At 46.0% G+C, this 16323-nt stretch overlaps 1 protein-coding gene across 4 annotated transcripts in view; it reads right to left on the bottom strand.

Annotated features, from left to right (window-relative positions):
* The window catches only part of SRGAP2 (SLIT-ROBO Rho GTPase activating protein 2), a 231310-nt gene that overhangs the window by 53131 nt on the left and 161856 nt on the right, over nucleotides 1-16323 (bottom strand). For 2 of the 4 annotated variants that reach the window (XM_081026382.1, XM_081026384.1), the window contains exons 6-9: nucleotides 12856-13071; nucleotides 12133-12261; nucleotides 4776-5000; nucleotides 993-1094 (exon numbers count right to left, since the gene is read on the bottom strand). In XM_081026382.1, coding sequence (XP_080882508.1) covers nucleotides 993-1094; nucleotides 4776-5000; nucleotides 12133-12261; nucleotides 12856-13071 — 672 coding nt within the window. The remainder of the gene's footprint in view (nucleotides 1-992; nucleotides 1095-4775; nucleotides 5001-12132; nucleotides 12262-12855; nucleotides 13072-16323) is intronic. The other 2 variants (XM_081026383.1, XM_081026385.1) reach the window with 1 other exon arrangement.

The following is a 16323-nucleotide window of genomic DNA, read 5'->3' as shown; positions in this document are numbered from 1 at the left end:
TACAAGGCATGAGGGGCAGGCTGCAAAACAGCAGGTGATGGAGAGGCTTGGAGAAGAGGGAGAGGATGGGTTGAGGCCAGAAGGAGGGTACTGTCAGAGGGTGCAGCTCTGCCTCCCATCGGACGGTGCAAAGTCAGTAACAAACATCATATGGACTCTGTTATAGAGAGCTGCTCTCGCCAGTGAGGACGTAACCACCCTCCTCGTGCTACATACTGGACCCAGTTCTTTTATTTAATGTTTACTTTAATATTAGCTCTTGGCTATAGCGCTAAGGGAGAGAGAAAATGAAATAAATCCAAACCAATGCCACCATACAAGAGCTAGTTAAAATGTGTGCCAGGCATAGTCCTGCCACGCCCGAGCTTCTGCAATGAACTTACTTCCCCATTTGCAAATTAAGTGACCTATCCCCAGTCCTTCCTGATCTTCCGGAAAAGTAAGACTTACTGAGATGCCAGTTTAAGAAGTTATGTGAGCTCAAAAGAAAGGAGTCCTGATAATCAATTATATGGTCCTTTTGAACTGGTTGTTAAAAGCAAATGTTCCTGTTAGCCAAGGAAATTTGGGCTCAGGAGAAAAGCCACCCTTTTCTAAGAGGACAGAGATGTTTGAAGTGTCAAAGTCAAAAGCCTCTGTTTGTTTGAAAATACTGGAAAAAGCCAGGCAAGAGGGGGTGGTTTCAGAGACACAATATTGTTCACTCAGCTGCCAAGTGACATTTTGATTAAATGTGTAGAGGGGAAAAAGAAAGCATTTTGCAAAAGCTCAAAATAGAGCTCAACCTTTGGCAACACAAGAGCAACTTCCTGGAGTTCAAGGGCAGGATGTAGCAGGGGGGGAAAATCCAAGCCTACATTTGGCTAGGAAATGTTTGCAGCAGCCCGGACATTCTCTGCATGCTTCTTCCACTGCTCCCAGATGGGCGGCAGCAAGAGGTTTGACAGGGAAACTCAGGGGGTGGCTCTTAGTCTCCCAAGCAGGAATCTCACCTCTTCGTTCTCAATCTTCAAGGTGGATAAGCGAGACTGCAGTTGTTGGCATCTCTGTACCAGCTCACTCTGGACAGGCTGCTGGGCACAGAGCTGGGAAGCCTGCCAAAAGCAAGAAATACCAGGTCAGGAAGAGGACACCATTTTTTTGGTGGTTCCAGAGTCCCATTACTGCTAATAAAATATTCAAGCTGTAAGGCTCACAGTTTCTGTTAAAACAAAATCTAAAGCCAAAGTGTGTGGACCTCTTTCTGGACCAAGTAGCACAAGAAAGGAATGACGAGTGAGACCGGTTTGGAAAGACCAAGTCTCTCTTTTCGAACCTATCTCCAGGTTGGTGCTTGGCAGAGGCAGGTCTACACAGTCTGCGGCTCCATGAAAGCCGGAGTTAGGCCAGAGAAGAGTGCCTTGGGAAGCCCCCGCTCCAGACACACAATGCTTTGGCACAGAGAGGATTTCCTGCTAGAGGTCTAAGTGGCTACCTCTCTGGCCCCTCCTTCATCCCCCTTACTACACCAGAGTGAAAGCAGGAGAGAAGTGGGTCAGGAGGCTAACTTGCCGCTGTTGGCAGCCAGCATGTGTTTATAAATCTGGGCCATGAATGAGAGCTCTGACTCAATTAGAGAAAGTGTGAAGCCAGGAACAAGTCCACAGGCTATGCTAGACAGAGGGCCCCAGAGGGCATGGAATCTGGTGGAACTTGGCATTTTCAAACAGCCATCTTGTTACCCCAGGTCTTCACCAGATCTGTGTGGGAGAGAAGTCCACTCTTCCCCCAAGGATCACTGTCAGTAAGCTTTCCCCTGTGTGAAGGGATGAATGATCCAACTATGTTCTCCTGCTGGTGGCACGACTGTGGTATGGCATGAGGTCACCCACAGTCCCCAGGATGACATCTAGATGAGGAACAGAAGGCTGGCAGATTGGGCGGAAGGACCCATAGGGAAGCAGCTCCTGTCACCTTGTCGCCATGTGTCCCTTAGCCTCTTATCTGCAGAGAGACATCTGGATCGAACTGGCCTCTTTCTTCCCCAGCAATGAGTGGGCACATCCACATGCCTACAGACCATTCCCATGCTTGAAAAGACAAACGCTCTCTTCAAATGGAGGGGGCTGAGACTTGACCTTTTCCTCCACTGGCTTTTAAGCTCCCAACTAACTTGACCTCCTCCCCCAGCTGAGAGGCTGGCCTGAGCCAGCTCAGATCTGAAGAGAGCTGACTTCACTCTGGCTCTGGGATAAGCAGACACACTGGAGAAAGCTCAGTGGCCAGGATGTGTTAGTGCTAACAGTGAAACGCTCTGCCTGTCTGATGTCACTGGTCAAGTATCCAGAGCCCCACCAGCCTCTGGGGGCACCAAGAGGCTAGCCAAGCACCTCCTCCTGGTACTCCTGAGAGTGCCTGGCATCAGTTCAGTGCTGAGTGCTTTGGGACACCCGTCAGTGTAGGACCTTGGCCAATTTCAGGGCTTTTGGTCAAAGTGCCACCCGAACTTTGGCCCTAGTTCAAAGACTTCCAGGCAACTCCCTCATGTTGCTTCTACAATCTACAGACAACTCATATTAATGGAGATAGACTGGCTGCAGGGACCAAGAAAGACTTGCCCTCTCCTCTCCTTTTACTTTCCATTCATATAAAAGCTAGACTGGAATGTGGAACCTCTGCAAGTAGGACTGGCCGTGGCCCCTGCCTGGCTCAGCCGCTGATCAGCTAAATCACAGAAAGGGAGGGCCTACGCAGAAGAGGAAGCTATTGACTTTTAAAGTAACCCAGACTTCGTGGGGAGGAATCATGCCCCCTCCACGCCTGTTCCTTTAAGAAGCAGCAGGGCTGCTGATGCATGCTTTGGCACGGGTCCTCTACCGGGGTGCAAGGTAATGCATTCCAGCTGTGCTCTGGAGTATGGAAATGAGGCTCTGACAGGGTAGGAGGGAGCCTGAGCACCCAGCATTTGGATTCCCCCTTTATGGAGACAAGCTGTTTGGCTCGGAAGGCAACTCAGTCAACACCAGAAAATGTATCACTCCGCTCAGCTGCTCCTCAAGTTCTACTGATTCTTGGGAAGAAATCCCAGTGGCAGCTGGAGAAGGGCCTTGGAAGGCAAGTTTGACCAGAAGCCAAGGCAGGTGAGGAATGGGGCTTCCTAGGGTTTGGTGACATCCCTTCCCCCTACTCTAACTGCATATGCTGCCATCTCACTTCCTCATCTGTTCAGACGCTGACATTTCCTAAATCATAGCAGTGGAAATAAACTGTAAACGCTTTGGTTTTCCCCAAAAAGGAGAGGAAAGAAATCATCTCCACATTTTTGCATTTAAGACAGAAATGTCCCACTGTCCACAGTGGCCTACTGATGACAGGAAATCTTCTGGTTACGCTGCAACCGTTGTCGTTCTGGGGCAGGGCTCTTAAAGAGGGTGTGGATGTTAATTCTGATAGTAGCACCGATCCTTGTGCTATGGAGAGGACATTGTTGGTTTTCGGTCACCCAGCATCCAGCCCTCCGTCTGCTGCTTACTTTGGCCTGTCTGAGTAACCAGGCAGGGGAACCTCCTATCCACAATTCAGGCCATGTGATTTGGATGGGGCTCTCCTCAACTCTGGGATGGAGCGTGTGACCTATGCACGAGCCAGCCAGCTGCCTGCAGATACCGAGCCACATTGATTGACTCAGCGATAAGCAAGTCACCCAATCAGAACCAAGGAGATACACTGCAACTTTTGTGGGAGCTTTAAAGAGGGAAGCAGATACCCTTCCTGCTAGATTTCAACCTACAAGGAGACAAGGCTGGAAATAGTCATCTTGCCCCCAAGGGATAAGAGCCTATCTGAGAATAGTGCCAACTCAAAGCAGAAAGAGCAAAACTGAGTCTTGATCAAATTTCCACTCCTCAATCCAACCACGCCTGAAGGTTCCATCCTGAGCTTTTCTATTACGTAAGCCTATACATCCTCCCGATTTAAGCAGCAGGTTAAATGGCGGCTCCTGCCCACAGGGATAAGGTTCACTCTGATGTATGCACAACCACCAGAAACGGAACCAAAAGATTCACAGTAACGGAAAGCAAGGAGCATCTCTTTCCTCTCACTTTAGTTTATTCAGGCCCTTGTTGTTTTAGTCACTGAAAGTGCAAAGTCCAAAACAGGGCCCCCCTGTTCATGCTCTCTTGCCTGGGCAACCAGCACAGGCTTCCGCATGACAGCTTAGCTCCTGTCCTCTCTGTAGGTACTCATTCATTTTGGTTCACGACCCAAGCAAAACTACACCTTCTATTGCCCAGAAGAGTGAGATCCTTCTAAACCCAGGAGATTGAGATCCTTCAGAACTCTGCCAAACCACAAAAGATCACATCATTACCCTGCTTAGCCCTTCCTCCCCAGTGACAGCCTTTCATGTGTCTGGTTCCATCTCAGCTCTCACTTCTTCCAGTCTCACCACTTGGACCCTTCCTTCCCTTTCACCACACCTAACTGTTAGTAGTTTTTAGAACATACATGCTGTTTTTCACCTCCTTTGATCCTGGTGGTCCCTTTGGGTGCCCCTCCCTGCGTACATTTCTAACTCTCTCTCAACTCACCCAACTGCAAGCTCCCCAAGGGCTCTAATCCCAATGCCTGCGGCCAAGCCTAGTGGGCAGCAGACACTCAGTAGCTGTTTACTGAACGAGTGGAATGTGCCTCACCCACCTGACAAGAAGCCTCAGGCCTCGTTCTCCCCAGAGTAACATGGCCTCAGTGTAGTGAAGCCCCTTGGGGAGTATGTGGGGGGAAGAGGGCCTCACCATGTCCCCCATGTGGGGCTGGAACTCAAACTTCATAGGTGGGCAGAAGACGTTGTTGTACATCTCCATGAGGCGCTGCTTGTCACTGGTGGCATCCAGGTTTTCTACAGCATTCTCGATGGCGTCCAGACCCTCGTGCTTTGACTGCTCCAGATTCAACTCAGCAGACAGGAAGGTGCGTAGTGCCCGGTTCAGGCTGGCGTGGTAGCCTAAGTCACAGCACTGCTGTGGGAAGCAGAGAGCACATGAGCAAACCCCAAGGCTTGGCAGAAAGGGAGGGTGGCCCCCAGGACAGGTCTGACGATGTCAAAGCAATAGTGCAGTGGGAAGAAGGCTGATATTCTGACTTCCAAGATCTGGGTGAGATTTCTCAGTTCTTGACTCCCAGTTCAAAGGTTACATACAACTTAGTGGGTTGTGAGGACTCATTAGAACAAAATACAATGATTTAACCACACAATATTTGGGAAACATGAAAAGAGTGGAGAGTTAAAGGGAAACCTCTTATGTTTTTGGGTTTCTCTGGGGATACCATTATAACAAAATTCAACCAAAATATTGCCCTTCCATGAGGGGTTACTGTGGTTAAGTCACTGCAAGCCAACCAAGCCAGACCATTTCTACACTCAGGGTTTGGAAATCGGAAGCACTGCAAGAGCAGTTAACACAACAAACTCAGAACTCTAGGTGGGAGAAGAGACTGGAGGGCTGACTGTCTCAGGCATCACCCCCACCAACTCCTAACATTCTAGAACAGGCCTTAGCTGCAGACTAGGATTTCTGCACTAAAGCTCCTGGCCTACAGAAATAGTATTTATCAGGCCCCAAATTTCTAAACATAAATCGTAATGGGAAAATTCATGTAAAGGATTGATTTTTTTAAAAGTAAAATGAAGGAAAAAAAGGTATGAAAGAGGCAATAATATAAAAAAAAGCACTGGACGGGAAGTCAGCAACCTTAGAAAAACCATTCCCCATCCCTGAACTTGTTTCCTCGACTGTAAAAATGAATAGATTTGGTCAGGTCAGTAGTTTTCAAGCTGTAAACCAGAGGTTATGGTTCTGTGCCAGAACCTTCTTAGGCTGCCCTTGAGAAGGGGGTAAAAGTGCAGTCCAACTAGTGAGACTTGGAGCCTCCTAACCCAGCTTCAACCAAACCAGCTCTGCTCTTTTTAAATATTTAATATATTGGGGTTTTATGTACGGTCTGGTTTAAAGAAAGAATTCTTCTGTTAGAGAGAGTCTGAAAATGCTTGGATGAGATATAATCCCTAAGGCCCTCTTCACTTCAGCAATGACATTCTGTAACTCTATGACAATCTTCCCCATCCCTCCCAAAGGACCCAGAGATCCTCATGCCTTGGCCATCCATCATCCCTGCTATCGCTTCAGCAGCTTTGAGATCCAGAACCTGAGGAGCCACACAAGAGAAGAACCCATGGATAGAATAAGAACATCTGCTGATTGCCATTTCATTCCATAAGCAGGCATCAAATTAACTCTTCCCCAGGCCTTTCCCCTTCATTACGATCACACTGGGAACAGCCACTATTGGAGAAGAAAAAGCATGTGATGTGCCCCCTCCTCCCAGCATCTGACAAGGAGCTCAGTAACAGAGTGCCTTGCGGGCTGGGCTCTGGGTTCAGTGCCAACAGTCTCTGGCAGGTGCCTGGCTGCAGCGGAAGAACAGCAGTTATAGCTTAACTAGAGGCGGAGGATGGAAAGACATAAATTCAGTTGGGAGGGAAGAGCAAATGGGAGCTAGACAAAAGAGGCTGATTGGGGAGCTGCACGTGCAGGGGCCCTTCCTCCTCTGGGAGACGCTGCTGGTCTAACTAGGCTGCCCTTGAACCTACGCCTTCCTGACTAGCTCTGTTTTGACTCTGATGATGAACTCTATGCCTGTAAGTCTAATGAACAGAAGTGACACTACCCACAGGGCTGAGTGTGTGTGTGTGTGTGTGTGTGTGTGTGTGTGTGTGTGTGTGTGTGGTTTTTAGTACAAAAGAGAATTCAGGGGGAGGGAAGGTGCCCTTCATCAATATTTACATACTTTTGGTAACTCCCCTTTTCTCTCCTCTACCCTAATTCATATCCTTATCACCTTACACCAGTGCTGCCTTTTTCACTGTCCTAAAATACAGCTTTTATTATGCCACTCCCTTGCCGAGGAACCTGTAACAGCTCTCTTTTTTTCCCCCTAAATTAAAGTCCACTTTCCTCAGTTTGGAAATTTTAAAAATGCTTTTATATTTACTGAGTGTGCTTACTCTATGCCAGACAGTGTGCTAAGTGCTTTATGTACATTCTTGATTTTAATCCTCATAATAACCCCAATGAGATTGGTATTAATATTATGGTAATTTTCCAGATGAGAAAGCGGAAGCTCAGTGAAGCAAAATAAATTGAGTAAGGAAGGTTAACAGCCATAACAAATTGTAGTCTCTTCAGTTTGACCGTCTAACATCATCTCCCTTTAGTTTATTTTTCAGACCCTTCTGCTCTAATCCAATGACATACTCTTTGGTTAGAGCAGAGTATTGGAAAACCATAGGCTTCAAATCAGCTGTGTGAGTATGAGCAAGCTACTTAACCTCTCTGAGCCTCAAACAGGGATAACACCAGCCTTATACATTGCTGTGAAGCCAACAGGCAAGTATGTGTCTGGCACCATGCAGACATGTAAACACCAATCATCAATATCCCCAAAGCCACTACCTCTGCTCTTCAGCTCTCAGCATTTTCTCTTCCTGAAATGTTTCCCACTCCTCTCACCTGTTGGGATTGGACCCAATCTTCCAGATCGAAATCAAATTCCCAGCCTCTGAGAAAAAGGCCAGCCCTGCAACCCTGGCATGTATTACCCTTGGCCTCCACTCAGAGCCACACTCATTGGCAGCCCTCACATGACACAGAATACACTCCCCCGTTCTGTGACTTGCCATTTTGTATAACCCCCTACCCCCTGCCCCCCAGAAGGCAAGCTTCAAAGAGAGCTTGGCAGGTGTCTTACTCTATTTTTGAATCTCTCACCATTAGGCCTTGCTCATGGTAGGCATTTAATAAACATCAGTAGATTGAATGAAGCCAGGAGTGCAGATTCCAGGCTCTGAGGAAATAACCCTTTTTGCTGAATACTGATTTAAGTCAAGTGAGCAGATGTAGCCACTGAAGCCTTTTGTATTGCTCACTCTGTATGGCTATGGAAGGCAGGGAGCTTTTTTGGGCCGGTCCACTGCCTCTATTAAATAACTGTTCTATCGCTTCTCCGTGCCAATGAGGGGTGTCTGACTCACAACGTGCTTTCTGGCTTCTCTATGCCTCCAATGAACCAAGCAGATTCAGAATAGGTTTGTCAGAGCCTTAGTTATCCACACATCTCCAAGCGAATAGCTGGAAACTGAGGCTTTAGCAAAGAATCAATTTCTGGCAAGGTTAGGTAAATGAGATTTGAATATTTCATCCCTACTCCCAGGAGAATCCCAGTGAATCGAGGCAGCACCTCATTTTGCTCACGATGGGGACCAACTATGCTTTCTATGGCGTCTGATGAGTTTTCTGGCCACGCCAGGCTCCCTTGGCCATTTCTGGGTTATATAAATGTTTGATGAAAACTCTCCCAGGGGAAATAAAATTTTTATAAGAATTTAATGATAGCCCATCCAGATGTGAGATGACTTGAACTGACAGCTCATTAACCCTTTACCAGCTGATTCACCCCGAGACTCTGGAGAAGGCCTAGAAAAGAAACATGGTGTTTCATAACATCCACTTCAAGTTCACACACATGAGAAAAGTAACTGCCCTTTATACAATTTCCTATTGAGAAAGTTAAGTCCTCTCGTGTCTGACTTGGGCACACATGGTGTCAGATTCTCCACCCATGGACGGAGCCTACACACCGCCCCAGCTGTGCATGCGCTCAGTGCCCTGTCCTTCACTCAACCTCTGCTCCTGGGCTGAGAGGGGGAGGGGCAGCACATGCCAACGAGCCTACAGTTCTTAGAAGCCATCAAGTCAGCTCAGAATGTCTTTCTGGCCTGGACTCAGGTTTTCCTGTTGTGTGTCAGAGGCCTCATGTGGATTCCTACAGCGCGAGTTTAAATCTTACACTGTATTATAAAAAGAAGGCAAAGGCTAGTCCTCATACATCGCATCAACAAAAATATCTTCTCTTCTCTCGTCCTCAGTGCCTTCAGCACACACTGAGCTTCAACCTGCTAAGAAGGAGGCATCACACAGATGGCACAGACTGGCACAAGTTTTATCCCATGTCTTAACGCAAGTTCTGGATCTAGTCAAGATCAGAATGTCAAGGTGCCCAGGCTTACCACTCACTCCTACGCTGCTGGTTTATTGCCAAAGCATCCTTTTGGCCATTTTTATTGCATAGAGCAGCAAGAAAAAGGAAAAAACTACTGATACATGCAGTAACGTAGATGGAGCTCAACAACATCATGCTGGGCAAAAGCAGCCAGATATAGAAAACGCATGTGAAGTTCTACAGCAGGCAAAACTAAGTTATGGTGAACGAACTCAGAACTGCGATTGCCTTGCGGAGGGGAACTGGCTGGGAAGAGAAAAGGGGAACTTTTTGAGGTGATGGAAATATCTTGCTAGAGATAGAGGTTATAAGGCTGTATGAATTTATCACAACTCTTGAAACTGTAACACTTCAGTTATATGTAAATTAGATCTCAAAACAGTATTAAGAGGCACAAAAAGGAAAAAAATCTTGGATTAGGAAATCTTCCTTCTCCTTCCATTGTTTTCTTCTTTCAATGAACATACGATGTACTCGGCTCTTTAGTAAGCACTGTGTGTATGCATTATGCATGTGTGCATGAAGGTAAGGAGAAGCCTTGGTTCCTGACCTCATGGAGCTTACAGAAGAGACTCAGAGACCTTATTCTGTTAGTAGGGCGGTGACTCTCAAACTTTTCTTGACCTCCAACTCACAGTAAGAAATACATCTTACATTGCCTCACACATGCACACATGCACATATGTGTACAGAAGCCAATGGGTGCTAATATAAGTTTCACCAAATAAAATTTAACCTTACTAGTATGATGTACCCTGATATTTTCTTTCCTATTCTATTCTCGTCTGGTCAATTTTATTCTAGTTTATTCATTAAAAAAAAACACAAGTCAACCCCATGGAAGTGAGTTCATGACTCCCTAATAGATCACGACACCGTCCCAGGCCCCCTGGGCTTTCCTCTATCGCTGCAGTTAGCCAGTTACATAGAGATGATCTGTTTGAATGTCTAGGAATACCTCTAGGGCAGAAACTGTTTTATTCCTTTTGTACCAGTGATGCTGAGCACATACTGAATGTCCCAAATAAATATTTACTGAACGTTTATGAAGCAGAATAATGTTATCAGCCTTTTTTTAAAGGAGTAATTAATCTGACTTCACCTCAGAAAAACAAAAACAAAACAAACAAACAAAATAAAACAAGAGCAATTTTACTACCCGTGTGGCCTGGATCTGCTCACAGTAACCTAGACCCAGGCTTTGACTGAGGCTGGCAGGCTTCTTTTTCATGACACTTCACCTGGCATCCTGTAAAGACAGGCTCTGAACATACTTTTTTTTTTTTTTTTTTTTTTTGAGAATAAGGTGCAAAATAGCTTGCTTCTTAGACTGATTTAATTAAAACACCTACTCACATCTCATCTATGGATTGCAAAGGTTGTGACTAACACAATTGCCCTGGGGACAACAGAAAGAGAAAAGGACAAACCAGTAGCAGAGTTGTGGTGGACTACAGTCTGATTTTTGTTTTTGTTTTTTTAACCAAATGTGAGATAAATAGCAGACACTGAGCATAAGAAAGAAGTGATTCTCTTCCTCATGCTGACAACAGGCCTTTCTCCCAGTGAGGAGCCCTTCCCCTGAGGAGGAGAAAGGATCCTGTTTAGGGCTCTGACCTTCATTGATGGACAGTGTTCAGATTGGCATCAACAAGCAGGGAGAACAAAGAGGTACCTGAACAGGGATCAGGGCTCCACTTACCCAGTGAGACAATGACAGCCAGGGCATTAAGAGGCTGAAACCTACTGAACCAAAAATCCCTGGCAGAAGGGAGACAGGGCTCTGTATTTTAGAAAAGTTCCCCAAGCAACTCTGATGTGAGGCCAGATTTAAGTACCAATGATCTAGTCCAATTCTTCAGTTTGCCAGAGCGGGGAGGGCGAAGGGAAAGACAAAATAAGAGTTCCAAAACAGCTCACTGACAAGCCCCAGATTACGCAGCTAGTTATGTAACAGTGAACCTTAGACCAGAACCCCGCGTGATACTGTGAAGGATGGCAAGTTTGTTTGTGGAGAAACCAAGGCAAGCAGGCAAGTATGTGAGGTCTGGCCAGAGGCTTGCAAAACCCAGCTGCTGCCTGCTGGCAGCCAGAGGCAAACGTCAGGCCTCAGACAGGAGACTAGCCAGGATCTGCCTGAAACCCTGGAAACTGGGATGCGGGTGCTAAGTCAGGTGGCTCCAGGCCCCTCGCTCTAATGACAGGAGGGATAAGTGAGAAAGGGTGCACTCATGCAGCTTCACTCAGGACTGGCTCAGGAGCTGTGCCAGACGGAGTCTGCAGGTGAGAGGGATTGCAGGACTAACTACATATAAATGTTGAGGGGAAGCAGCAGGAGAAACAAGGCCAAAGTAAAAAAAACTTATCCCTTGTTCCTGTCCCATGTAAAACACATGTGCCTACCGTCCTGTTTCTCTCATCATCTTCGTGCCATGTAAAAAGTACAGGCCACATGTTGGTGGCATCTGGATACCTTCCTGACCAGCACTCTAAAAGGCAGTGTAACTTTGGGCAGGTAACCCTCTTGACCCCTGGATTCCTCATCTACAAATTGAAAATAGTCATACTGATCCCAAAGGTGATATGACAATGAGACAATACTGGGACACATTAAGTGTTATAGAAACGAAAGGTAAGCCATTCTAATTTGTGAGCTCTGCCATTCACTTCCACGTGCATGTAAGGGAGTATTTCCTGAGAGACATTAGTGCACAGTGGTTATGAGCACGGGTTGGTCATCACACATATGTACAAATTGTGCCTCTGTCATTTATTCGCTGACTCTGGGAAAGTCATCTGAACTGTCTGACTTTAATGGTTTCCTTTCAGGATTCTAGTGAGGACTGAAGGAGATAAAGTATAAAGTGCTTCACCTGGCACCTGGTACACGGCAAGCCCCTGATGAGTCATGGCTACTTCCTTCCTAACTGTTCTCACAGTGCTCCGAGATGCCTGAGCAGCAGAACTGGGGACGCCTGGCACGACCTCCGCAACCAGGAAGGAGGCACCCAGACCCCCGCTTTAAGCACTTACATCAATAAGGTCAGACAGGTCGTGGATGTAGTACTTGAAGACAGACGCGTTGGTTGCCTCCAAAGCCAGTAAGTACTCATTCCGGGCTTTAATGGCCTTCAGCTTATTCTCTGTGTACTTAGCTTGGCGCTGAAAAGGGAACAAAAGTTCAATTTTACTCTTTTTTTAAAAGGGGAGATTGTTCTCTAAAACATGAAAGTACAGTACATTCAAGAACCATAATTGTGCTGCTACTCCCTATGCGTGTCTGCCTTAAATTGGGTTCTAATTCTGTTTAATGAGATTCAAGGGCATAATGTAGATCAATCCAGGACAGGTTAATGAGGCTCCCTACTTTAGATACGTGGCCCATTTTGGTTCTATCTGCAAACACCATTCTTCATCCTTGCACGACCACCCTGATAGGAGTGTACATCTGCCCCAGAGTACCTGACACATGAAGCCAAACCCTAGGTTGATAGTCCCCTCCCAGGCTTAGGAAAGATCACTACTGTTTGTAATTTATCTGCTACAGGTGAAAAACTGGGAGCGCACAGGCCCAACTTCTTCGAATACCTAGGATTCCTTCCAGGGCAGATAGCAAGGACTCACTTTTGGCCATTAGGGACTAGAGGAAGCCAGAGCTTCCTTGTTCTGCTCTTTATAGTACCTACTGAGAAATTCGTATCAGTCCCAACTTCCAGAATGTTCCTCTTCAGCCGTTACCAATGCCGAAGCACGTACCTTCTCCTTCATCTTTTCAATCTTCTTCACTGAGCTCCTCCGGACGTGCTTCTCCTCAATGCGGACATTGGATGAGGAGTCTGGGGAGCGAGGGGTCTGCCGGTCCTCCTGCTTCACCGATTTGCCAATTTGCTTCTCCTCCTGCTTCTCCGCCTCCTTCAGCTTGCTCTGAGCACTGATGCTGTCAGCATTGTACATGTGATATGTCTTCATGACCTGCAAGACAGCCCCCACCCCACCCCAGAAGTCAAGCCAATGGCTCATTTCTTTGCTTTGCAGACTAACACTCAGCTGGACCTCTTTCCCATGAAGCAATATCCTCATACCCTGCAGGGGGAAATTTGTAAGAGTTTGGAGGGTCTTTAACATTATATATCATGTTACATATTAAAGACCACTCCAAAGCACAGGAAAGCGGGATTTGAACTGAGCCAACATGTCTTATTATTAAAATGACTTCAAGCCTTCTATCATGTATGACTTACTTTTATGTATTAACATTTGTAATCATTGCTCTTTTATATTGGCTAAGTAATTTCTATCGCTTAGTCATCTTCCAATACCAAGTAGACAGCGAACACCACGACAACTCAGACCCCAGAGCAAAGCCTGGTGAGGAACCCTGAAGAGGGCAGCACAGCCTGCAGAGTAACGTACACTCTGTGGACCTTTCCGATATAGAATGGGGAAGAGGAAAAGGCTCCAAAAGCTCTTTCTACTGGCCTACCGTCCCCGGGACCCGTCTGGTCTGCTTAATCCAGATCAACGCTGCTCTCTCACGGCAACTAGAAAAGCAGCAGCAGTAATAATGGCAGCTCTCCTTTCCTGAGCACTTAGTATATTCCTAGCTTTGTACCAAGTGCTACATACACATTTTCTCATTTCATCCTTGCAGCAACCCTGTGGTCTAGACGACAACCATATGAAGACTACAAACCTGCACAATAATTCGAGAAAGAATCTGAGAAGGAATAAAATCCACAGGAAGTGAAGCTGGAGTTGCTGCAGGAAGGAAGTAGTATAAAAAGAGAGGGATACAATTTTCTAGTTTTTTATCAAAGTAACTCTGTGGGAGTCCAATCCCTTTTCTTAAGAGGCAGGGAAGCCTCGAACTTGCGTTTGTTTCCAATTCTCTCAAACATACTACTTCCAGGCACAAGGTGCCTGCTCTTCCCTGCTGGAGTTTTCCGTTTCCACACAGGGAGCCTCTAGCTTCTACGTGCGAGTTAAAAATGCTTGCCAACAAACCAAGCAAGCTGAAGTTCAAGAGTGCTGACACTTTGATGCCATGAGATTTCTTTGAGATGGAGAATTATAGAGTGTAGGAGCTGGGGTGTGTGTGTTGGGGGGGCAGGTGAAAGGTGGAGGGGCTGAACAACAGAAGAGAGCAAGGGTATAATATTAATAATAATCTCTACCACTTAGTACATGCTGTGTGTCGGGGGCTTTATGTACATCACCTCATTTAATCCTCACAATAACTCAATGAAAGATGTGTTACCATTTCCACTTTTAAAGATGAGGAAACTGAGACTCAAAGAGATTAACTCACACCCAAGGTCACACAGCTAGCAAATGGCACAATTGGGATTCAAACCCAAGTCTGTCTGACCACAAACCCCACATTCTTAGCCACTAAGCACTGGTGTCTCTCCTCTACGTGGGACCAGAACTGGATTCGTTGGGAAGAAAGGTCAAGTTTAGACAAGAGAAGCTTGAAAAGAGAAACTGGTTTCATTTATGAACTAAAGTTAGATCAGTGCTGTCAACTGGGGGTTAATTTGGCCCGCAGGGGACATTTGGGAATGTCTGGAGACACTTTTGATTGTCATACTAGGAGCTTGCTACTGGCATGTTGTAGATAGAGGCGAGCGATGCTGCTAAACTCCCTATGCTGGGTAGTTCCCACAACAAAGCATTATCTGGTGCCAGCGTCGACAAATGTCCATAGTGCCAGCATCGACAAATCCTGAGTTAGAGGGATTCTGTGAGTATAATCCCTTAGGATCAGCTGCAGGTGGAGGAAGGAATAAAGAACACTGGGACACTGACAAAATCCAAGTACACTGGAGTTTAAATAATGTCTCATTTTGGATATAGGATGTTTAAAGTCAGCTTCACCTTATTCGGAACCTGACATCATTTCCCATAAGTATGAGAGCTACTCTGTATATTCTCTATTCAGGAGAATTGATATTTATCATAGACAGCACTGAAAACCTTTCTAAGTAATTCCAATGGTCCTCCAGGTTTCCAGGTTGACTAGGATGCCAGAAAGAGGCACCTGGTTGCCTGGCTGAAGAAGGGCAGACAGGGGGCTCCTTTTCCTCTCTTTTCACCTGAACGTGATCACGGGACTCAAAAGCTCAAGTGAACAGTCATAAAAGTGAATGATTTTTTAAGAAAGTGATTTTCTATTTCATGAAGATGCATAATCAATAAATAGGAAACACTATGGCACCACTTCTTTTGTGTTTTCTTCTCTTCTCCACAGTTGGGAAATATATCATGCACACAGTGGTAGTTTTACAATCAATATTGTTGTCCAAACGACTTAATGACACTGGCTCTCTGTGGAAACACAGGAGAAGTAAAACTCACGTCCTCCAGCTCGAGGGAAAACGGAGGTAACCAGAGGCTCGAGCTTGAATGAGTGATGTCAGAACAATTGGAGAAATAGGACTTGGAGATAGTGAGGCAAATACAAACTAGGGGAAAAACTCAGAAATCTAAATTTAGAAGAGAATTACGAAGAGAATTAACTTTACTTGGAAAAACTAACCATTGAATTCATGTCTTTAGCTCTGCTCCTTCCCTAAGCCACACTAAAATAATGAAAAAGATTTTTCATTATTATTATTTTTCGGTATAAATTGAGGAAAACAGAAATAATAAAAGTGGAAGATGAAAAGCCAGAGGCAAGTAGTAACCGACTTACTGAATGCTAAATCAGAAGTAGGGAGAGCCAGGAAGCAACAAGACTTATATCACAGAACCCCTAAGAGGAATTGGTGGCAGTGGGATGAAGGTGGAGCTAAAAACCAGAGAAATCACTGAAAACCTGAGACTGACATCACTGAAAACTGAGAAAATGTTAGACTCCCAGATCCCATCCCTCCCGCTCCATAGTGGAAGACTAGCGATTTATACTTAGGGAGGGTCTGTGGACTGGGGACATCCGGCTCAGCTGAGGATGGTGACACTGAACTGAAACCTGGAGGATCAACTGAAAATTCTATAATGAATGTTGAGATGGCCCAGGTCTCTTCACAACTTGGCCCCCAGACATAGGAGAGAGATCAGGAGAGCCTTGTCTGTGAGGAATCTGACCATGCAAGATACAAGACCTAGAAAAACTGATATCAAGGCTTCCCAAGAACATAATCCAGTCAGATCACCCGACAGTAAAGGCCACCGTTGACACAGAACTTCCAATCAGCTTTTCAGTGCTTCACTTTAAAATATAAG

Source organism: Rhinolophus hipposideros, assembly GCF_964194185.1.
Source record: "Rhinolophus hipposideros genome assembly, chromosome: 19".
Classification (NCBI taxonomy): Eukaryota; Metazoa; Chordata; class Mammalia; order Chiroptera; family Rhinolophidae; genus Rhinolophus; species Rhinolophus hipposideros.
This window is presented reverse-complemented; position numbering and strand designations above follow the sequence as displayed.